The sequence below is a fragment of the Mustela lutreola genome, chromosome 11 (assembly GCF_030435805.1).
Source record: "Mustela lutreola isolate mMusLut2 chromosome 11, mMusLut2.pri, whole genome shotgun sequence".
Lineage (NCBI taxonomy): Eukaryota > Metazoa > Chordata > Mammalia > Carnivora > Mustelidae > Mustela > Mustela lutreola.
The window spans coordinates 68546941-68568183 of record NC_081300.1 but is presented as its reverse complement, the minus strand read 5'-3'; the positions used below and the strand labels follow the sequence as shown (position 1 = coordinate 68568183).

At 43.3% G+C, this 21243-nt stretch overlaps 2 protein-coding genes across 21 annotated transcripts in view; one reads left to right on the top strand and one right to left on the bottom strand.

Annotated features, from left to right (window-relative positions):
• The window catches only part of EIF4ENIF1 (eukaryotic translation initiation factor 4E nuclear import factor 1), a 45279-nt gene extending 40203 nt beyond the window's left edge, over nt 1–5076 (bottom strand). For 2 of the 7 annotated variants that reach the window (XM_059140928.1, XM_059140933.1), the window contains exons 1-2: nt 4450–4614; nt 3673–3795 (exon numbers count right to left, since the gene is read on the bottom strand). In XM_059140928.1, the coding sequence (XP_058996911.1) occupies nt 3673–3768 (96 nt within the window). In that variant the 5' untranslated portion in view covers nt 3769–3795; nt 4450–4614. Of the gene's footprint in view, nt 1–3672; nt 3796–4292; nt 4402–4449; nt 4615–4746; nt 4880–4951 lie in introns of those variants that run through there. The other 5 variants (XM_059140932.1, XM_059140934.1, XM_059140931.1 and 2 more) reach the window with 4 other exon arrangements.
• SFI1 (SFI1 centrin binding protein) overlaps nt 4085–21243 on the top strand; it is a 102616-nt gene continuing 85457 nt past the window's right edge. For 6 of the 14 annotated variants that reach the window (XM_059140925.1, XM_059140927.1, XM_059140926.1 and 3 more), the window contains exons 1-2: nt 5218–5362; nt 15349–15477. In XM_059140925.1, the coding sequence (XP_058996908.1) occupies nt 15455–15477 (23 nt within the window). In that variant the 5' untranslated portion in view covers nt 5218–5362; nt 15349–15454. Of the gene's footprint in view, nt 4155–5182; nt 5363–9763; nt 9919–14794; nt 14822–15348; nt 15478–21243 lie in introns of those variants that run through there. The other 8 variants (XM_059140917.1, XM_059140916.1, XM_059140918.1 and 5 more) reach the window with 8 other exon arrangements.

The window sequence follows — 21243 nt, the reverse complement described above, 5'->3', positions numbered from 1 at the left end:
CTCTCCAAGAAGGCTAGAAGGAAACAAATCAGTCCATTTTAGGTGCTTGTCTATTTTTTTTTTTTTTTTTAAGGTTTTTAAAATGGTTTTAAAGCAAAGACACAGGGGCACCTGGGTGGCTCAGCTCAGGTCATGCTCTCAGGGTCTTGGGATCAAGCTCCACGGGCTCCCCTCTCAGTGGGGAAATTGTTTCTCCCTCTTCCTCTGCCCTCCCCCGACTCATGCTCTCGCTCTCAAATAAATCTTAAAAAAATAAATAAATAAAGCAAAGACATAAACATGGCTGTATCACTGTGACTAACTGCCCATCTGCTGCAAATTAGGGTGGACTCCTTTGAAGAGCTGTATAGACACTGATAAAAATGGTGCCAATTTATAACTAATCAAGGTAACACATGAAACTAAGCTCAAATAACCCAATGCCTACTTTTTAGCCGGTAGATTTAAGGTAGATGATTAACACTGCTCAGTATCAAGCTGAATGTTATGGGTATTCCCTGCTTTTATTTATTTATTTAAAGATTTTATTTATTTGACACACGGAGAGAGATATCACAAGTAGGCAGAGAGGCAGGGGCGGGGGGGCGGGATTGGAAACAGGCTCTCTGCTGAGCAGAGAGCCCAATGCAGGGCTCCATCCCAGGACCCTGAGATCATGACCTGAGCCAAAGGCAGAGGCTTAATCCTCTGAGCCACCCAGGTGCCCCTCCCTGCTTTTATATACTGCTCAACTGGTAGGTGATAATACTTTTTAAGTAATCAGTGGCAAGACACAGGAGCAAAGGAGGAACAGCACCAAGTCTGTATACTCTAAAATCAGTCCGTACACTCAAAGAAAAAGAACACGGATCTGAATAGTGGAACAGTCCAAAGCATTTTTACTCTGTATTTGAAGAAGTAAATGGTATCACTAATAGCAAGTACTACACAAGAACTGGTAAAACAAGGACCTCTGATGAAGGTAAGCTGGTGGGTCCCAAAGTTTTTCCATTAATAAACATGACCGCCTCATCTTGTTTTCTAAACTGATGGTCCTCAAGCTTAAATCAGTCAAAATTCCCTGAAAGACTTAATACATGTGGATGTCTGGGTCCTACCCCTAAAATCTGATTTAATACCACTGAAATGGGACCTGAGATTTTGTAATTCTAACTGGTTACTAGGCGGTACTAAATGCTAGTTTAGGGACTACTCTTTGAGAACCACTGTCTAAAAACACTTTCAATCCATGATTTTGTGCTGAGGTCCCACTCTGTAGCCTCCAAAGGTCCTTCAACATAATTCGATCACTTTATAAATGCCACATTTAAGTATCACCAGAAAGAATTTTTGGTCTTAGCAACTTGGCCTGGCAAAATGAACCTGAGTGGGCTTTTAAATTAAGAGCTCAGACTCTCAGGATAACAGGTGCCTATGATAAATCCACTTACAACCATCCCAACTAATCATCACTAAGGCCTAGGGGTAGGCCTGAAAGTATCTAATATGATTCTAACTTGACTTCCTGAGACATTCATGGAAACACAACAGATACCAATGGAAACCTAGAGAGTAATTATGCATCTGAGTTGCTTGACAACATCAAGACCATAGACCAAGTTTTCCAAGGAAGACTAAAGCCTTGCTACTCAAAGTATGGTCAGTGGACCAGCAGTATGGGCACCACCTGCAAGCAGGTTAAAAAGCTAGATTTTGAAGCCCACTCATGATCTAACAACCAGAACTCAAACTTCACAAGGGTTCACAGATAATCCCCAAACATATCAACATTTAGGAAGCTTGAGTAAAGAATGACATAACACACAGGAGACTCTGATGTTAACTGAAAAGCACTAGGCCAAACTCCTGGATTACTCCACCCTCATGGAAAAAAAACCCTAGAATTCCGAACAGACTATTAATGTTATCTCATAAAACAAATGAGTGCTAAACTAAGAAAGGTAAAAGTTTAAGAAGCCCTCTCATCTGGTGAATGTGTTTTTTTGATCTTGTAGTAAACATCCCATGTTTACCAGTTTTCACAAAGCACATAACTTATTAAAAAAATCACTAAGGACAACTTCCTTCTCTTCTAAACTTTCTAGCCCATGAACTTGAAGCAGCGGAAACACTACTAAATGCCTTTTTTTACGCCAATAGTTTAATCTCAATATGGAGATAAGGAGTAGGATGGCTCAAGTATTATTCCAGTTGTGCAACAGACCATTTATTATAGTTCTCAGAACACAGGGCTGTTTCAAGCTTTCTTCAAAGAGAAAGGCTGTTTGCCTCAAGTACCACATTACTCGAGTATAAGAAACGTATATATGAAAGCACTACCCAAATACTGCCTAAACATGATTCTAAAATTGCCATTAACTAAATCTTCTCTAATGGAGTGGACAGTAAACCAACTTCCAACTAAATCTGGTAGAGAAGACCATTAAATCTAAGCTCCACTGTCATTAATTTAAAAGATGCTTTTCTTAATCATTTCTTTGAGGCACATTTATCTAAGTATGACAGAATTCTAAAACTAGATTATCAAAAATGGACAATATTGGGCTTCTTAATCTTTAGACACACGTAAGTTCTAGCCTAAGAAAGACCAGTATTATCTTCCCCCAAAATGACTTAAACTAAATATGGCTATACAGAAAGATGACATATACATGCCATTCTCTGATCAGTTTGAGAGTGACACAAAAGCCTCTCTGTGTGGACTCTACAAGCAGGATACCAGTAAGAACTTTTATTCAAAAAGTGCTAGGAGAACTAAAATCACAAAAGCTTATGAAAGCAGTTCAAATTAGTTCCCCTTCATTTAATAAGCTTTTCTCCATTCAGAATTCACCTGTCAACATTTTAGACAGTGAATTTAAGTTGTGAAACATTATTCAAGTACCCTCACGTTTGAGAAAAACTACATTTGTGGAGATCAAATCTGAATCAAATGCCATCTTTTTTTTTTTAATGCTAAAAATGAATATTGCTCTGATAGTACAAGACACTTTATCAAGTAGGTCTGAGCAGTGGCACTAGTACACAAACAAGGCCTGACTTCAAATATTAACCAGTCAGTATTCTGGTAAGTCAGGGACAATAACCACATCAGAACCCCTGACTGGGTTCATACTCAGGAAATAGAAATAAGAGACCAACTAGAATATGACTCTTCCCATCAGAAGTCCCAAGCACATTTTTTTGTACTCTGCCCAATACATTTCAAGGAATAAGAAATGAATTCATACCTCAAGGAGTCTGTCAACCCCTTCAGAAAAACCCAGAGGCCCACAAGATACTGAAGCAACAACTTCAGTAAGTACAGGACCTTGAGTGATTTGCATGCCAGAACTGGAATGCTTATTCTAGAGCATATAAGTCAGTAACATACCAGATACACACAGTTGTTGCAGAACATGTGTGCTAACATATGCTGATCCACAAATTCATATGCCATATGAGCCAATATTTCCTCTACCCAAAAGCTAATTTGAAACAAATTCTAGTTTAAACTGCATATTCACACTTGCAGAAAAAATTCAAAGCAATGCTTTATTAAATCTAGTTAATATTTAGTCTATATAGTCAGAATGAGACTTCCACTTTAAATAACACTAATGAAATACCTACACAATGTTACTAATCTCCCCATCTATAAAGAAACACTATTTCATTAGTAACAATACTTACTTTTGTATAGCGATGAGGGGATTTGGAGGCTGGTTGCTTCTTCAGGTCAAGGAAAGCATCTCCATTTTCTGTTTCACCCAAACTTCTCCTATCCATGGCTCCTTGGTCTACAATTCTTTGCACCTGGAAGATCAATCAGCAAAACTGTCAGGGGGAACAATATATTTTGAGAAGTCTTGACCGTTTAAGACACCGAAACTCTTTAATCTCTTAAAATGACTACCTTTAAAAAACAAAGCCTCACCCAACAAAACCAGAACCCATTTGGAAATAGAATGACTGGGTTTTTTTTTTTTTTTTTTTTTAATCTCTTCTAGTAACGTGCTCTAAGAATCGGAAAGGTTAAGGAAAGCCTAAGTGGAAGGTACCCAATCAGGGCACAGCCTTTAAGCAGCTTTAAGACAAAAAGAAACCAAAATTAGTCATTGCCACCCATGAGGACCGTTCAGACAGTAATGGGGAAGTTTCCCGAGTGGGGGCAGGTAGGAGACTGGTTGGGGATCCGGGAAGTCGGACTGTGGTATAGTGCCTGTCACTTGCCAATGGACGGCGCCAGCTGCCCCTTGTTATCCAGGGGGCAGGGGCTGGGGCCCGAGCGCCCCTCACCCGGCCCGCGGCACCTGTGGCCATGTCAGGGGCGCCGGCGGCAAGGAAAGGGCGAATGCCGGCTCCAGCTCGGAAACTCGTCTTTCCCGGGCCGCGACCCCAACCCCCGGCCTCTCGCGCAGGCCCCAGCCCAGCGGCCTCCTTCGGAGGAAGGGCGGGGACTATACTCACGGAGGGGAGGCGGGCCGGAGGGAGCGGGGAGGCCGAATTCCCCGGCCCAGACGCTCCGAGCTGGAGCCGGCGCAGGCCCGCCGCCGTCCGCCCCGGCCCGGCGGCTCGGGCCCCGCCAGCCGGCCCGCCTGCTGCCCGCCGGCCGCCCCGCTGGCCTCGCGCCCCTGCCCGCCCCCCGCGCGCACCCCGGCGCTCGCGCTCACGCACGCGACCCCAGGAGCAGCGCGCCCGCGCCCCTGCCCTCCCTGCGGCCCTGGGCGCGAGGCGCCCCGGCTCCCGCTGTCGCCGGGCTCTTACTCGGTGCCTCCGCCGCTCGGCGGCCCTTCGCCCCGGCCGCCGGTCCCCTCCCTGCCGCCGGTGCCGGTCCGAGGGCTGCTCCGCGCGGCCTTCGCTCTCGCCCCCCCACCCGTTCGGACTGTCTCTCTTCAGCCGCCGTAACCACGGCCCAGCCCTCAGCCCCTCCTCCCAGACCCCCTCCCCCTTAATAACTCCCTCCACGCACCCGGGCCCCAGCACCGCCTTCGCCGCTGCGCGCCCGGAAGTGAGGTGACCGCGGCGGTGCCGGGGGGAAAAAAGACACATTGCGGCGCGCTCCCCGGACGCCGGCCAGAGCGTGCGCCCGGCGGCGGCGAGGCGGAGGCGGGAAGGAGATGGCGGCGGCGGAGAGGGGGCTGGGGCGGCGGCGGCGGAAGCCTTTCCCGGTGCGCGCAGGCGGTCGTCCCGGGCAGCCCTGGGGAGGACGCAGCGTTCCCACGCGTGCTTCGGGGCGGGGCAGAACAGGGCGGGCGGTGCTGTAGCCTGCGGTACGCGCCTGGCAGCTGTCTCTGGAAGGCGGTGGTACCAGCGAAAGCCGGGGTCCGGGGTCCAGGTCCGGGTGCGACTTGGGGAGCGCGTTGACTGCTGCGTTTGCACGGTTCGCGACGGCGGGAAACGCGGGGCTTCGGCGGTGGCAGTCTGAGGCGAGCCTGGGGGCTTTTGAGCCTGGCGTTTGTGGGCTCGAATCTCAGGTTTTATCATTAATGGTGTGATGTTGGGCAAAGCCCTGACTTGAGTTTTCTCTTTTCTTTCTAAAATGGCCCCTCTTTAAGTGTGTGTGATTCTATTTTGTTGCATTAACAAATTTGCCGCGATTGCTTTAGATTGAGCTAAAAGTGACTGACAAGAGTCATTGAAAGGGTTTTTTGGGTTTTTGTTTTGTTTTGTTTTTTTCCCGCCCATAACCGGAATCTTTCCATAGCCTGCACGGGAAGGGCAAGTACGAGTGTATTTGGGTGAAAATGAGATAGCGAATGTGAAGCGCAGAGTACACATTGGCGAGACTGGCAAATGAGAGCACAGCAGTGCAAACATACTTTCCCTACTCTAAGAAATGAGAGTAACTGCCGTGCTGGGGAAGAGCCAACTGTGAAGGTTTGACGAAGATCACCTGTGAGCCCGGTCTGCAGGAATATCCCCAGCCCCAGTTTCCGTCCCGTGCTTCCTCCTGGGGTTGGTGTGAAGTCTACCTGGGTGTAGAGGGAAACGCAATTTTTTTCGCTAAAGGGTAGTGAAGTCTACCTTTCTTTGAAGGGGCCTGCTTTCTTTGAGTTTCACTATTAGAATAAGGGGATTGGGCATTGAGTGATCGCTGAGTTCCCTTCCTGTAAGTCTTGGCAACCGAGATAATTAAGAAAACGTTTTTCTTTTTGTCTGTAATATTGAATAAAAAAAATTTTTTTAAATAAAATGTATTAACTGTCTGGGAGCAAGAGGCAGAGGGAAATATTTGCAACCCAGCTCTGCCACATCCTACAGGCTGGGGCAAATTAGGCCAGTTCTTTATCCTTAGCCTTGGTTTTCTAATCTGTAAAATTGGAAACATGATAATCCAACTTGATAACAGAGGCTGTTATCAAGATTAAAAAGGATAACGTGGGTAAAAAGCCTTATACAACCTTCATGAAGCTGCTGGTTTTTTGTTTTTGTTTTTGTTCTTGTAAGGCCTATTCAGAGGCACATGGTAGGTAATCACACCATGCTCATCTTAATATTTTAGAAATCAAGCTGCTTTTGGAATCAGGTTCTTTCTAAGGTTGAGGATAATGGTATAATCCTTTCGCTATCAAGTGTAATGAAGAAGGCCCATTGCTTGAAGCTCTTATATTCTGATTCTGCCACTTGGTGTGAAATCTGAGCCAGTCATTTCATTTCTCTGGACCTGTTTACTCCTCTGTCAAAAAGGGATAGCAGTACCTACTTTTCAGGCTTGTAGTGGGAATTAGTCATCTATTGCTGTGTGATAAACCACCCCAAAACTCAGTGGTTTAACTCAATATGTATTTTGCACCTAAACTTGCACTTTAGGCCACTTCTAGCTGGGGTACCTGGTTTCTGCTCCATTAAGATGGGTAGAAGGCTTGCACCTAGGATCATTTAATGGCTTGCTTACTCACATATTTGGTGCTTGATGGCGGCTCTCAGCTGGGTCTCCTGGAGCGGTTGGTTGGGATGTTTATACATGCACTCTCTCTGGGGCTTGAGCTTTTTCTCACAACATGGTGGCAGGATTCTGCAGCAGCCAGTTGCTGAATTGTCCTTTCCAACCTAGCCTTGGATTCCGTGTTCTTCCACATGCCATAATCTATTAGAAAAAAGTCACTAAGGGACGCCTGGGTGGCTCAGTTGTTAATTGGCTGCCTTCCACTCAGGTCATGATCCCAGCTCCTCTGATCAAGTCCTACATAGAGCTCCTTGGTTGGCAGAGAGCCTGCTTCGTCTACCTCTGCCTGCTGCTCCCCTGCTTGTGCTCTCTTTTTCTCTGACAAGTAACTAAAATCTTAAAAAAAAAAAAAAAAGGACGGGTGCCTGGGTGGCTCAGTGGGTTAAAGCCTCTGCCTTCAGCTCAGGTCATGATCCCAGGGTCCAGGGATCGAGCCCCACATCTGGCTTTCTGCTCCCCGGGGAGCCTGCTTCCTCCTCTCTACCTACTTGTGATCTCTGTCAAATAAATAAAATATTAAAGAAGTCACTAAGGGAAGGAGACTTAGACTAGTTTTATATAAAAGTGTCAAAGAATTCGTGGACATATTTTTAAATGACCGCAAGTACACAAAATCTGCTCAAGGCATTGTAGCTACTATGAGAGAGGCCTGGCTTGGAGCTAATTTCCCAGGCCCTCAGGTCTCTCCTAGTTGGGATGCACGCTTCCACCAAGGTATCCTTTAGTGTCGTGTAGAACCTTGGTCTCAAGTCACTTATCTCCCAGAGACTCAATTTTTCCTGTGAAAGGAGATGCAAATTAGCACCTGAGAATAAAAGTAATAATTTACTAAGGGAAGGTATCTATGAATGTCTTCCTCCTGTGTCATGCAAAACTTAGATGCTTGCAAAACCTTGTTTCATTGTAGCTTTTGAGTATTCTCAGTAAGAATGATAATTTGTAATTCTAAATGCCCATTTTGGAGTTAATGAATTTTCAAATACCAGTATAAGAAGTTTTTTTGAGAGAATAAGAGAAATTATTGACTCTTGTTCTTTACTAAATATTTCTCAGATCTTAGTTTAGGTTCAGTTGTTCGTTCAAAGTTTGGCATAAGGGGACTCAAAAGTTCAGTCAGTTGAGGAGTCCAAGAGCAGTAGAAAAGCAAATGAAAATATAAGAAACCTAATAATTCTGAGAGCACCCTCATCTCAGAAAGTTGGGATTACACCTCAACTAGTCAGTGTCTCCCTAAATGGGCTTTTTTCCTGTTCATTTTTTCTTGCTATAAGGGTAATCCCTGGTTCTAAGAAAAGATTTCAACAGTTTCACAGGTGTGTGGCATCATGTACTCAGTTTAAGGACTAAAGAAATTAAGGGACTTTTAGAAACACTAATTCTTCAAAGAGCCTCTACCCTTTCTGGTGCTTTACATGCTTGATTTCATTTATGCGAAGTACTTAAGACAAAACCAACTGAAATCATTAAGTGCTGCTGCACTAGCTGTTGTTAATCTATACTGTTCTAATCTTGACTGACAGGAATAATTATTTGCATTATAACTCAAATGAAAATGCCTTTCATCCCTTCCCAAATCAGTCAGAGTTGATGGTAGTAAAGGTACATGACAGGAATAAAGCATCAGCAAATCACCTAGAAAGCATAAAGTACTTATAAGAAAGACTAATTTGACAGTAAATATTAGTGCTAATTAGGGCTTTAAAACTCACTAGATTAGTCATCCCTAAAAGATTGGTTCCCTTGTCCTGCTAAAGTGGAACTTTTCCTTTTAAACACCTGGTGTCGTTTTTGTTTTTTTTTTTTTAAACACAAATTAGCATATGTAGAAAATGGAAAATGCAAACTACCTGTGTCACTTTAATCCTGGGACACCCAACAAATTATTTTACCTCATAATTGTAGTATAAAAATTGCAGTATAAAAATCTTTCGGGGTGCCTGGGTGGCTCAGTTGGTTAAGCGTCTGCCTTAGGTCATGATCCCAGGGTTCTGGGATCCAGTCCCACATTGCGCTTCTTGCTTATTGGGGAGCCTGCTTCTCCGTCTTCCTGCCTTTCCCCCTGCTTGTGTGCGCTCGCTCACTCTCTGACAAATAAGTAAATAAAATCTTTAAAAATAAAAATAAAAAATCGTTCAAGCATTTAAGTACATAACGCTTGCCTTTACTCTCTACCAGAAGTCTTGTGTGCTTTCAAATGTTTTACAAAGCACAGGAGAAAAGCCTCACCTACCTTCCCTTACCCCTATTTTCTAAAAGATGTTCAGAGATTTTTAAAAATTTATCGACCATTTACTAACAATTAGTGCTTGTTAACTACATTTTTAAGGGGAAGGTTCACAGAAGATCCCAGCCTGGGGTAATTCAAATTCGGGGACACGGAACAACTTCCTTGTCCCTCAGATTGACAGCTTCTCTGGTCCCTGCATGCGCGTGTTCCACGCATGCACCGGCTGGGAACCATGGAGAACCAAGAGCCAGAGAGATTCACGCGGGAGCCTGGAAATGGGGCTAAGGAGGACCTTCGTCTGCGTGGGCCTCCAGACTGGAACCTCATCCCTAGTCCTTGCCGCGCGAGGTGTAGTTCGGAAATTCGATTCGAAATGACTCCTACTCCTCTTGTCTAAGAGTGGCTGTAGGAAGCTAAGCTCTAGTGGGCCAAGGAGGCCGAGAGCCCTCCTCGGGGTTGTCCAGTTCTTCCGCGGACTTTGGGGCCAACTCAGCTTAGCCAGCCCCCCCTCGGCTGCCGGAGGGAGGCGTGCCCCCTATCGGACTGAGGCTGCTCGAACTCTAGAGTCCGGGGAGGGGCGTCTCACACGCTCGCCGAGTCGCCGTGGAGACGGGGGCGGGGCCGGCGAGAGACACATGCGCCGACACGGGGGAAGTGCTGAGGCAGGTGTTGGGTCCCGCGGGTCAGAGGACCGCTGGCGGCGCGTGTGCCTACTCCCGCTGGGACTTCGCGAGGCGAGAGGCCAGTGTGCTCAGCTTGTCAGGTATGAGGCCCAGTATATTGTTTCCAGCCTGTAAGTGCCTCGGCCTCTTCGGTTTGGAGTCCAGCGGCGAGCGGACGTCCCTCGAGCTGGACCCCGTGACTCTTTTCTCCAAGCCTCCGCTTCCTTGTCCAGGAGTGCAGGCGAAGCTGCCTACCCACAGACTGTGATCTGGGAGTGGAAGAGGTGTGAAGAGAGTGCGGAGAACTTTCGGAGCTCTTCTTCCTCGCCTGGCGCGGTGCTTCAGTCCTTCTTGCTGGGTGCTGCTTCCCTTCAGCATCTAGTCGCCCGGAGGCCACCGGGCACCGCTTACTCCCGCGCGTCTGGTGCTGCAGGCGGGTATCGGTGCCTGCGTCGATGCAAGGCTCGTGCGCGGATCCGAATCAGGAGTTTCTGGATCTCTCCAGCGTGGCCAGCTAGGGGCGAGTGTGCACAAATCTCGGGGGCCTCATCTGAACCCAGAGGGCCAACAAGGCAACAACAGCGAAGCCTCCCCAGCAGCGGGAGATAAATGCTTCGTTTTTATCTCATGGGTGGCCGTTCAGGTTTCTTGTCAACCTGTACAGATGCATAGTAAATATTTGTTGAACGAATGGTGTTAGGGACCTGTGTACCGGTCCCAACCCTACCACTTAGTTAATGACTTCAAATAGATAAACTTCCTCAGTCTGAAAATCCTGTTCAGGTGTTTGTTAAAAGGCAGCTTATTAATGAAAAATGCATAGTACTATGTATACCTGACACAGAGTAGTACCCTCTCCATAAGTGGTTTTTTGTTTTTTTTAATCTATTCGTTATAGATTTCATGGTACCCGCCTAAATGACATGAAAGTATGAGGCTTGGAGGTGTCAGAGAAGGATTCCTGGAAGAAGTAGTTGAAACTGTTTGGGGGCTTAAAGATATCAATTTAGGTCTTTCCTTCCTTTTCTTTACTATGATCGTTGATTTCTCCGTCATTGTTAGCAGCTGCAAAATGCTGTAGAAACTTATTTAATTTTCCAAGTTACCATACATGATTTTAAAAGCCAGTATTAAAAGCTTATAATAGAAAATAGCCACATGCCCCAGTTATAATTTACATTATGCCAGCTGTTTCTCCTGATCTTTATAAGTTGGAAGGAAATATCCTTATGGGCAATATCTCCTGATTTTTTAGTTTTACACATAAAAGGTCCACTGTTATTCATGGAAGATAAATACTTAGCTTACAGTTTTCCTTCCATCCTCTCACCAGTGTGATTATGTATTCATTTATTTTTAAATTAGTGGTCAGTGTTTTATAACATTTCACAGCTATACCAAGCAGAGTATAGCAACTGTTTTTTCTTGTACATCCTATTATTCTATTATTTTCTCATTTGCCTAGCATTCAGGCCTAGATTAAATTTTCTTCTTGAATGTAACAGCATTTCTCAGATGCCCGCCTATTTTTTTTGTTTGTTTTTTGCAAAATTACTCTCAAAACTGTCCATTTCATCTTTTTCTTGGAGATCCTTCTCTGCTCTAAAATGATCTGGTGGCTCTATGCCTGCTGTCCTCAGTTCTAATCCTGAAACTTCTTTTCTCATCTATCATGGGATTTGCTTCTTTTTGCTATTCCCTTATGTTGAATTTGCATTGGTGGTTCAGTGGTAGAATTCTCGCCTGCCCTTATGTTGAATTTGCTTTTGCCTGGGTTCCTTTCCCCCCCTCAATTTGCTTCCTTGGTTTCTGGGATACATTTTCCTTTAATAACTACTGCTTCTACTTGTTCATCTCTTCCTTTTCTTCTTTTAACAGTTTTATTGCAAAATAATTCACATAGACAATTCACCAATTTAAAGTGTTCATTGCTTTTAATCAGTTTTGCAACCATCACCATAATCAATTTTAGAACATTTTCTTCACCCTGAAAAGAAACCCTTAATGTTAGGAGTCACTCCCCATTTCCCTTCAATCCTTCCAGGCCCTAGGCAGCCAGAAATTTACTTTATGACTCCGTAGATTTATCTGTTTTGGACATTTCATATAAGTGGAATCATATGCTATATGGTCTTTGTGAATGGCTTCTTTCCCTTAGCATGTGCCAGAATGCATCCATGTTTTAACATGTAATAGTACTGCATTTCTTTTTATGGTTGTGTGATATTTAATTGTATGGATTGTATGGATATGCATATTTTGTTCATCCATGAGTTAGTGAACATTTGGGCTTTCACTTTTTTTGGCTATTATTAATAGCCAAATTAATATTATTATTAATAATGTTGCTGTTAACATTCATATACAAGTTTTTTTTTAATATTTTATTTATTTGACAGAGCGACTGAGTGAGAGGCAGAACACAAGTAGGGCAAGTGGGAGAGAGAGGAGCAGGCTTCCGGCCAAGCAGGGAGCCTGATGGCAGGGCTTGATCCCAGGACCCTGAGATCAGGACCTGAGCTGAAGGCAGATGCTTAATGACTGAGACACCCAGGTGCCCCCATATACAAATTTTGTATAGACATTTGTTTTAAGTTCTCTTGGCTCAGTTGTGGGTATCCTTGATCTCAGTTCAGGTCTTGATCCCAGGGTTGTGAGATTGAGCCCTGTCTTGGGCAACGAACTTCGCATGGACTCTGCTTGAAATTCTCTCTCTCCCTCTCCCCATCCCCTGAGCTGAGATCAAGAGTCCGACACCCAACCAACTGAGCCACCCATGCAACCCCCCAAAATATGAATTCTTTAATAACTCATTAAAATATTGTTTTTTTAAGATTTATTTATTTATTTGACAGGCAGAGATCACAAGTAGGCAGAGAGGCAGGCAGAGAGAGAGGAGGAAGCAGACTCCCTGCTGAGCAGAGAGCCTGATGCAGGGCTCCATCCCAGAACCCTGGGATCATGACCTGAGCCAAAGGCAGAGGCTTAACCAACTGAGCCACCCAGACACCCCTAAAATATTTTTTAGATTAGAAAAAATTTTAAGTTTAAGTTTCCCTGATTGTTTAGCATTTTTTGTTTGAGAGTTAGTTTGTAGTTAGTTAAAATGAATATCCAAGGTCCATACATAGCCTTTGATTAATCTACATCTTAAGTGTCTTTGAATGTGTAAGTTTCCCCCTCTTTCTTTTGCTGTTTATTTGTTGAGGGAACTGGGTTATTAGTCCTGTGACATTTCCTACATCATTGATTTTGCTGATTGCAGAACCATTTTTATTTGTTCCCTGTATTTTTTACAAGTTGATACTTAGTTGTGGATGAGGTCTGAAGATATTTAGATTCAAGTTCTTGGTAGGAGTACATTACAGGTCGTGGATTTCCTCAGATTTCTTTGTTTGCTTTGGTCTCTTTCTTGCTGGAGGTCACATCCAAATGTCTTGAGTCTTAATTATCCATTCATTCTTAAGTGCCAGCAACTGAGAAATTAGTTAGAAGCTCCCAGTGTCAGAGCAGGACTTGTAGATTTGTGAGCTTCTCTTTAGGGACAAGCCTGCTTTTTCATTGAGGGAGATGGCGCACAGATGTGAGAATCTTGAGGCTTTTAGTTCTTAGCTTCTTCTGCAAAGATACTTCCAGTCCCCTGACGGAGATCCCAGTCAAGCTGCCAGAATTCTGGAACCGGGGTGTGGAGAAGGATCTGGATACCCTGCCTAGCAGGGTTGGGAAGGAGACTGGGGCCCCTAAATGCTCACTATGTAGACTTCCATTCAGTCCCCTCATCTGTGGCCTGTGACTACAATTCTAGGAGCCATTCCTTGTTCCTTCTAGTTCTGAGCTCTCCTGCAATTCTGTGGGCCTGCTTCTCATCCGTATCCCACTCTAGGTATTCCAGAGAATCACTATAACAAGACATAAATCCAAGACAGTGACCCATTTATGATAGCAGTATTGAATCAAAAACCCCAGTTTGATTATCCTTTAATTTATTTACTGAAATAGTCACTAATGGCGACCTTTGTTACTTAGAGTGTGATACCAGAAAGAGGAGGAGAACAAATGTTTGATCTCAATAAGGATTATTCATTTGTATGGATTAACTCTCTTTTCTGGCTAATTCCTTCTCTGATTGTCATTGAAATATGTGACCTTAGTTATGAAGGGTGATTTCATTCTTTTAGAATAGATGTCTTACTATAAATGCCTCACAGTTACTCACAATTACACATAGTACAAGTGCACCCTTCTTCCACCGTGCACTTATTACTCCTTTTTCTTTCTACTAGAATTTGTTTCCAAAGACTGCTCTGACAAAGTAGTATACATTTGGTGGCTTATAAACAACAGAAGTGTATTGTCTTATAGCTCTGGAAACTAGAAATTTGACATCAAGATGTCAACAGGGCCATCCTCTTTCTGGAGGCTCTGGAGGAGGATCTGTTCTGTGCGTTTCTCTTAGCTTCTGGTGTTGCCAGCAGTCCTTGGTGTTCCTTGGCCTGTGGACACATCATTCTAGTCTCTGCTTTCATTATCACATGCTGTTTTACCTGTATGTCTGTCTTCACATGGCATTCTCCTTTCTGTGTGTATCTGTCCCTGTGTTTCATCTCTTCTTCTTTTTTTCTTTTTAAGATTTTATTTATTGGAGAGAGAGAGAGAGCCCACAGAAGAAGAATGAGAGGTAGAAGCAGACTCCCTGCTGAGCAGGGATCCTGATGTGGGTCTTGATCCCAGGATACCTGCAGCAAGACATTGTTGCCCAACCACATTGCGCAGTCCCTCTTCAACAGAATCTTCATGAACTTGTGCTTCCTAGGCTTCATGGCATTCACCTACTGCATGACCCAAGCAGAAGGCAGCCGCTTAACCGACTGAGCCACCCAGGCGGCCCTCATCTCCTTTTTTTATAAAGATGCCAATCATACTGGATTAAGGGCCCGCTTTACTCCAATGTGACCTCATCTTAATCACATCTTCAAAGAATTTCCAAGTCAGGTCAATTAATAGGTACTCCGGGTTGGGGGACACAATTCAACCCACAACATTGCTATCCAACCCACAACATTGCTATTCTTTGCACTAAGAAATAAATAAAAACTATGTTGCTTATTTGGTTCATGATGAAAATTACTGGTAGAAATTATCACCAAATGCAAATGGAAACTGTACACAGTAATTTACTATTGACCAAAACTGCCCAGAGATTCATAAAGGTAACATTGACAACCAAAAAAATTAATCTAGGCAAAAAATAGGAAATCTAGGCCTCTCCTAGTGTTCTTACAAAGGGAAGTTGGAGGTCTTAGAGCATCACTGGGACAAGAAAAATGAACCAGTTATAGCCTTTTGAGTGTCATCCTCTTTCCTCCCAGTTTCCTTTCTTATAAAATAACTTTTTAAAAATGCATTAAAAAATTTCAGAGACTTGCCATGTTCATCTAGTGTTGAATTAGGAGGAAATTAGGAGCTAGCATGTAGCTGTTCGGAAATATGGCTCAGATAATTTACTCCCCTTTTCCCTCTTTCTCTTACAGTTAGAAGGGGAAGATAAAAGACTTTTTGATTCATGAAGAACCTGCTCACTAAGAAGTGTGTATCAAGCCGTTGCCGAATTTCCATCAGAAAAGAAGTAAGCAGAGAATGCAGAGGAAGATAGACTCCAGGTGAGTGATAGGACTTGATAAAAAAAAAGGTGACTGAAATTGTGGCCCATATAAAAACCTGTAAACATTTTGTGTGTAAAAATGATAATAAAAAAAGTGGTTTCTGCCTCAATTGTGAGTGGTGAGAAAGGAACTTTGGGTAAGGATTTTTTTGTTGATATTTTGGGTTTCTCATCTAGAGTATAATTAATGTACATTTCATACCTAATGTTACAGTTCAAAACGATTTTGTTCCATTTTGAGAGTGTGGGAATATCCATCATTAAAATTATGATTTTGAGCAAGAATGGGGGTGGTTTTGCTGAGATTGAAAGTTCCTTTTTTTTCCCTACCCACAAATGCTTTATTGAATTCAGTTGCAGATGTGTATCTAAAATGCTGTGAAAGGAGTGACAGCCTCAGACCATGGGCAGCTGCTAATAGCTTTCATAATATTTTATGTTCTCTGAAATTGCTTAGAAAATTTTAAGTGAGCCAGTGGCAAAAATAATGAGGAATGTCAGGCTCTCTTCTTAATGGGGAGTCTGCTTCTCACTCTGTCCCTACCCCCTGCTCATGCTCACTCACTCTCTGTCATAAATAAATAAAATCTTTATTTTTTATTTTTTAAAAGACTTTATTTATTTGTCAGAGAGAGAGAGTACATAAACAGGGGGAGCAATAGGCAGAGGGAGAAGCAGGTTCCCCGCTGAGCAGGGAGCTGGATATGGGACTCGATCCCAGAACCCTGGGGTCATGGATGACCTAAGCCTAAGGCAGACGCCTAACTGACTGAGCCACTCGGGCATCCCTACATAAAATCTTTAAAAAAGAAATACTGATGGGGGCGCCTGGGTGGCTCAGTGGGTTAAAGCCTCTGCCTTCGGCTCGGGTCGTGATCGAGCCCCACATCGGGCTCTCTGCTCTGCGGGGAGCCTGCTTCCTCCTCTCTCTCTGCCTGCCTCTCTGCCTACTTGTGGTCTCTCTCTGTCAAATAAATAAATAAAATCTTAAAAAAAAAAAAAAAAGAAATACTGATGAACATAATGATCAGAAGGGGGGCCCAAGACCATGGCCCAGATGTTCAGGCACTTGGTGATGGAGGCATAGGCCTGGGTCCCAGTCACATCACCTACCGTCTTCTGGTCATTAGACTTCATGGAGTAGGTGCATGCTATGAAGCCCAGGAAGCACAAGTTCATGACGATTCTGTTGAAGAGGGACTGGGCAGTGTGATTGGGCAATGACATCTTGCTGTGGGTGTTGATCATGGTAGTTGCCATGGGAGCTGATCTCTAGGACTCCCGGAGTACAGCCACCTTATGTTCCTCCTTGAGCATCTCCTAGGTTGTGGGGATACCAGTGTGGCGCCACGAAAGAAGCACTGGGAATTGTGGTTTGTGGTGCATGGTAGAGCAGCTCTGGGCCCTCCATTTCCTCAGTAGTTTTGATTTCTCCAAAGAGTCCTTTTTTGGTGTTTGGGACATCCTGAGGTTGGAAGTTCTAACACCAAAGGCTGACTGGATGTTGGATCTTTCTCCTGCTTTTAACCATGGTTACTTTTAGCCCAGATGAAGGTTCTTTTGATTCCAAATAGCAGAATCCAACTCTAGCTAGCCTTGAGAGAGGGAAGGAATTTAGAAGAAAGAGTGCAGTTTACTAGCAGACCTCAGACTCACAGGGGTGGGTATATGGCTTATAGCTGGCCAGTCATGAGTGTCCCACTACCCTGGGCACGGTGATTGGTTCAGGGTTGGGCACGTGACTGCAGAGGCTAATCAGGGTTTGTTTGTTTCTTTGTCCCCACCCCACCCCCAAAGCTGAGACAGCCATTTAAAGTGAGGGTTGCTCTCTATTGCTGAGGTTGCTGGGGCAGCTGTGATAGCATCCACCAAGCAGAGGCAACAGAACCTTGTGCTGGTAAGCAGGTCAGCACATTGAGAGAAGCAGGAAGATCTAACAATGCTGAGACACCAGTTCTTAAAGATCTACTGCAGAATTCTTCCAGAGTGCAAGAGCTAGGGAATTACCTCTTTGTGCTGGATATCTAATCTCCACTCACTGCAAGAAATTAGCCAAAGAGGAGCTCAGCAGGAGGTATGAGGGAGGGAGAAGAATGAGGCCAGAGTATTTATTCCCTTGGCTCCCACCTTGGAAGATATTTTGGGTTGGCCGTGTCCCTCCCCTGAAGCTCACAGAGCACCTTGTAAAGCAACAGACTCTGACTCTCCTTCTGTGATCTGGTAGTTATTTCCTTTTCTTGTCCCTTTGGGCCTAGAGGTGGCACCAGCTTAGCCTCTACTAGCTTCAGGTTCCTGCACTTTCCCTTGTGGTTCCTCTATACCCACACCTTTGTAAATATGCCATCCTCAGATTATCCTGTTGTTAGTATATCATCAGTTTTCTTTGGGAATCTTGGGAATTTTTATCATGACCAGTGTTAGATTTTGTCAAATGGTGTTTCTGCATCTCAAAATGATCTTATGGTTTTTGTCCTTTATTAATAGGGTATATTACATTGATTTTCAGATGTTAAACTAACCTTGCATTCCTAGGATAAATCCAGCCTAGTGCATGGTGTTTTTTGTATGGTTCTTCTACGTTGGATTTGGTTTACTAATATATTTTGAGGAATTTTGTGCTAACAGTTCTGTTTATTAGCTATTGGTGTGTGTGTGTGATTTTTTTTTAAAGATTTGAGAGAGAACACCAGTGGGGAGGAGCAGAGGGAGAGGGAGAAGCAGACTCCCCGGTGAGCAGGATCCTGGGACTCCAGGATCATGACCTGAGGCTGAAGGCAGACACTTAACCAACTGAGCCACCCATGTGCCCCATTGTGTGTGTATTTTTGTCTGTCTTTGGTATCAGGGTCTGATACTGGCTCAAAGAATGAATTTGGAAGTGTTCCTTCCACCTTTTTTTTTCTGGAAGAATTTATAGAGTGTTGTCATCATTTATTTTTAAAATATTTGGTAGAGGGACACCTGGGTGGCTCAGTGGGTTAAGTGGCTGCCTTCGGTTCAGGTCATGATCCCAGCGTCCTGGGATCGAGTCTTGTATGGGGCTTCTTGCTCAGCAGGGAGCCTGCTTCTCCCTTTGCCTCTGCTGCCCCTCTGCCTGCCTGCGTGCTGTCTCTCTCTCTCTCTTTCTCTCTCTGACAAATAAATACATAAATAAATAAAATTTTTAAAATATTTGATAGAATTCATCAGTGAAGCCATCTGGACCTGGGCTTTTCTTTGTAGGAAACATTTTAATTACTAACTCAATTTCTTCACTTGTAATAGGTCTGTTCAGTTTCTACTTCTTTTTGAGCCAATTTTGGTAATTTGTGTTTTTCTGAGAATGTGTTCATTTCATCTCAGTTATTTAATTTGTTGGCAGAGAGTTCATAGTATTCCTTTATTTTTTTTTATAATAAAATAGACTTTATTTCAACTTATGAAAAATTGGTGGTAATGTCCTCTCTTTCATTCCTATTGTTAGTAACTTGCTAAAGGGTTGTCAGTTTTGTTGAATGACCCTTACTGTTGTTACACTCTTTTTTCCTTATTCCAATTTGAATTGGATTCTTACTGCTTACAATAAGAATTTATGGAATTATTCCAATTAAGAATTATTATAATATATAAGAATTATATTATTATACATGTAATACATTTTAATATTATATTATTATATTACAATATATAAGAATTATTCCAATTTGAGTTGGATTCTTTTTGCTTGCAACCTATGATACTAACACAGAAATTTTTTGTGGCATTCCTTGGGCAAGGTAGAAGCCAGGGTATAGTGGGAGGGACCTATCTAGCAGTTGTTTGGACCCTTCCTTCTCAGTGATGCCATATTGGTGCTTCAGACCAACTACTGTTCAGTCTGTGTCTCAGCTCCAAATTCAGTCCTGGGTGGACGAATCTGGTTGGTCTAGCATGAGTCAGATTTCTCCTCCTGCTCTAATCCATCAGGACTTGGAGAAAGGTCATGGAGTTCCAGCATGGCTGCTGAGGTCTGCCCCAGCTGATCCCATGGAAAAGGGATCCTTGAAAGCTAAATCAGCACCCTGACAGTGTTTCCAATGTGATCTGACCCTTCAGGCCTGCCTCATTATATCCTCCAAAGCAAATTAACTATGGCTTAAAATGAAGCTCTGTAGCCTCTAACTCTGATTTATTTTCCCCAATTGCTTTACGGCTTTAGATGTGGGACCTTGAGAACAGAATGTATTTGCTTAAAAAAAATTTAAACTGTTAGCACAGTTTAGATTCAGAAAGGTACATAAAATATACTGTTTATTATATCATTTTGAAACAAACATGGAACCATCACACCGTAAAGAAATAGTGTATTGTCAACACCTCAGAAATACCTTTTTCTGTATTCTTTCCTAATCACACCCACTTCTTCTCTAGAGTAAACCAGTGTCCTACCTTAATAGTAATCACTTTTGCAAATTTCTTTATATTCATTTTTATTCTTTTTATTAAGATCTTATTTCTTTATTTGACAGGGAGAGATAAATCACAAGTAGGCAGAGAGGCAGGCAGAGAGAGAGGAAACAGGCTTCCCACCAAGCAGAGAGCCCGATGCGGGGCTCCATCCCAAGACCCTGAGATCATGACCTGAGCCAAAGGCAGAGACTTAACCCACTAAGCCACCAAGGTGCCCCTTCATTTTTTTTTTTTAAGATTTTATTTATTTATTTGACAGACAGAGATCACAAGTAGACAGAGAGGCAGGCAGAGAGAGAGAGAGGGAAGCAGGCTCCCTGCTGAGCAGAGAGCCCGATGCGGGGCTCGATCCCAAGTCCCTGAGATCATGACCTGAGCCGAAGGCAACGGCTTAACCCACTGAGCCATCCAGGCACCCTCCTAACAGCTTTTAAATATGCAGTACAATTATTAACTATATCATCACATGACCTACTTCTTTTATAAATGGCAGTTTGTAGCATTTGACTCCTTCACCCACTTTGATCATCCACCCCCACCCCTGCCTTTGGCAACCGCCAGTCTGTTCTCTGTGCCTGTAAGCTTGTTATTTTGTTCTGTTTTAAACTTCTACATATAAGGGAGAACATATGATATTTGTCTTTCTCTGTCTGACTTGTTTCATTTAGCACAGTGCCCTCAAGGTCATTCATGTTGTTGCAAATGGCAGGATTTCATTCCTTTTTATGGCTGAAGAATATGCTATTGTACATATATACCACATTTTCTTTATCCATTCACTTGTCAGCGGACACTTAGGTTGTTTGTCTTGGCTATTGTAAATAATGCCACAGTGAACATGGGCATGTGTATATCTTAGGGTTAGTATTTTTTTTTCTTCTTCAGGTAAATCCCCAGAAGTGTGGATCATATGTAGGTCTCTTTTTAATTTTTGAGAAGCCTCCTTATTATTTTCCACGGTGCCTACATCAGTTTGCATTCCCATGAATAGTATATAAGGGCTCTCTTTTCCCCACATCCTTTCCAACAGTTGTTATTGCTTGTGTTTTTGATATAGCCATTCTCACAGGTGTGAGGTGGTATCTCCTTGTGGTTTTGATGTGCGTTTCTCTGATGATTGGGGATAGTAAGCATCTTTTCACGCACGTACCTGTTCACCATGTGTATGTCTTCTTTGGAAACATGTCTATTCAGATGTTCTGCCCATTTTTAAATTGGATTATTTGTGTTTTTTTGTTATTAAGTTGTAGGAATTCTTTATATTGTTTGGATATTAACCCCTTATCAGAATGATTTGCAAATATTTTCTTTCACTCAGTAGATGGCTTTTTCATTT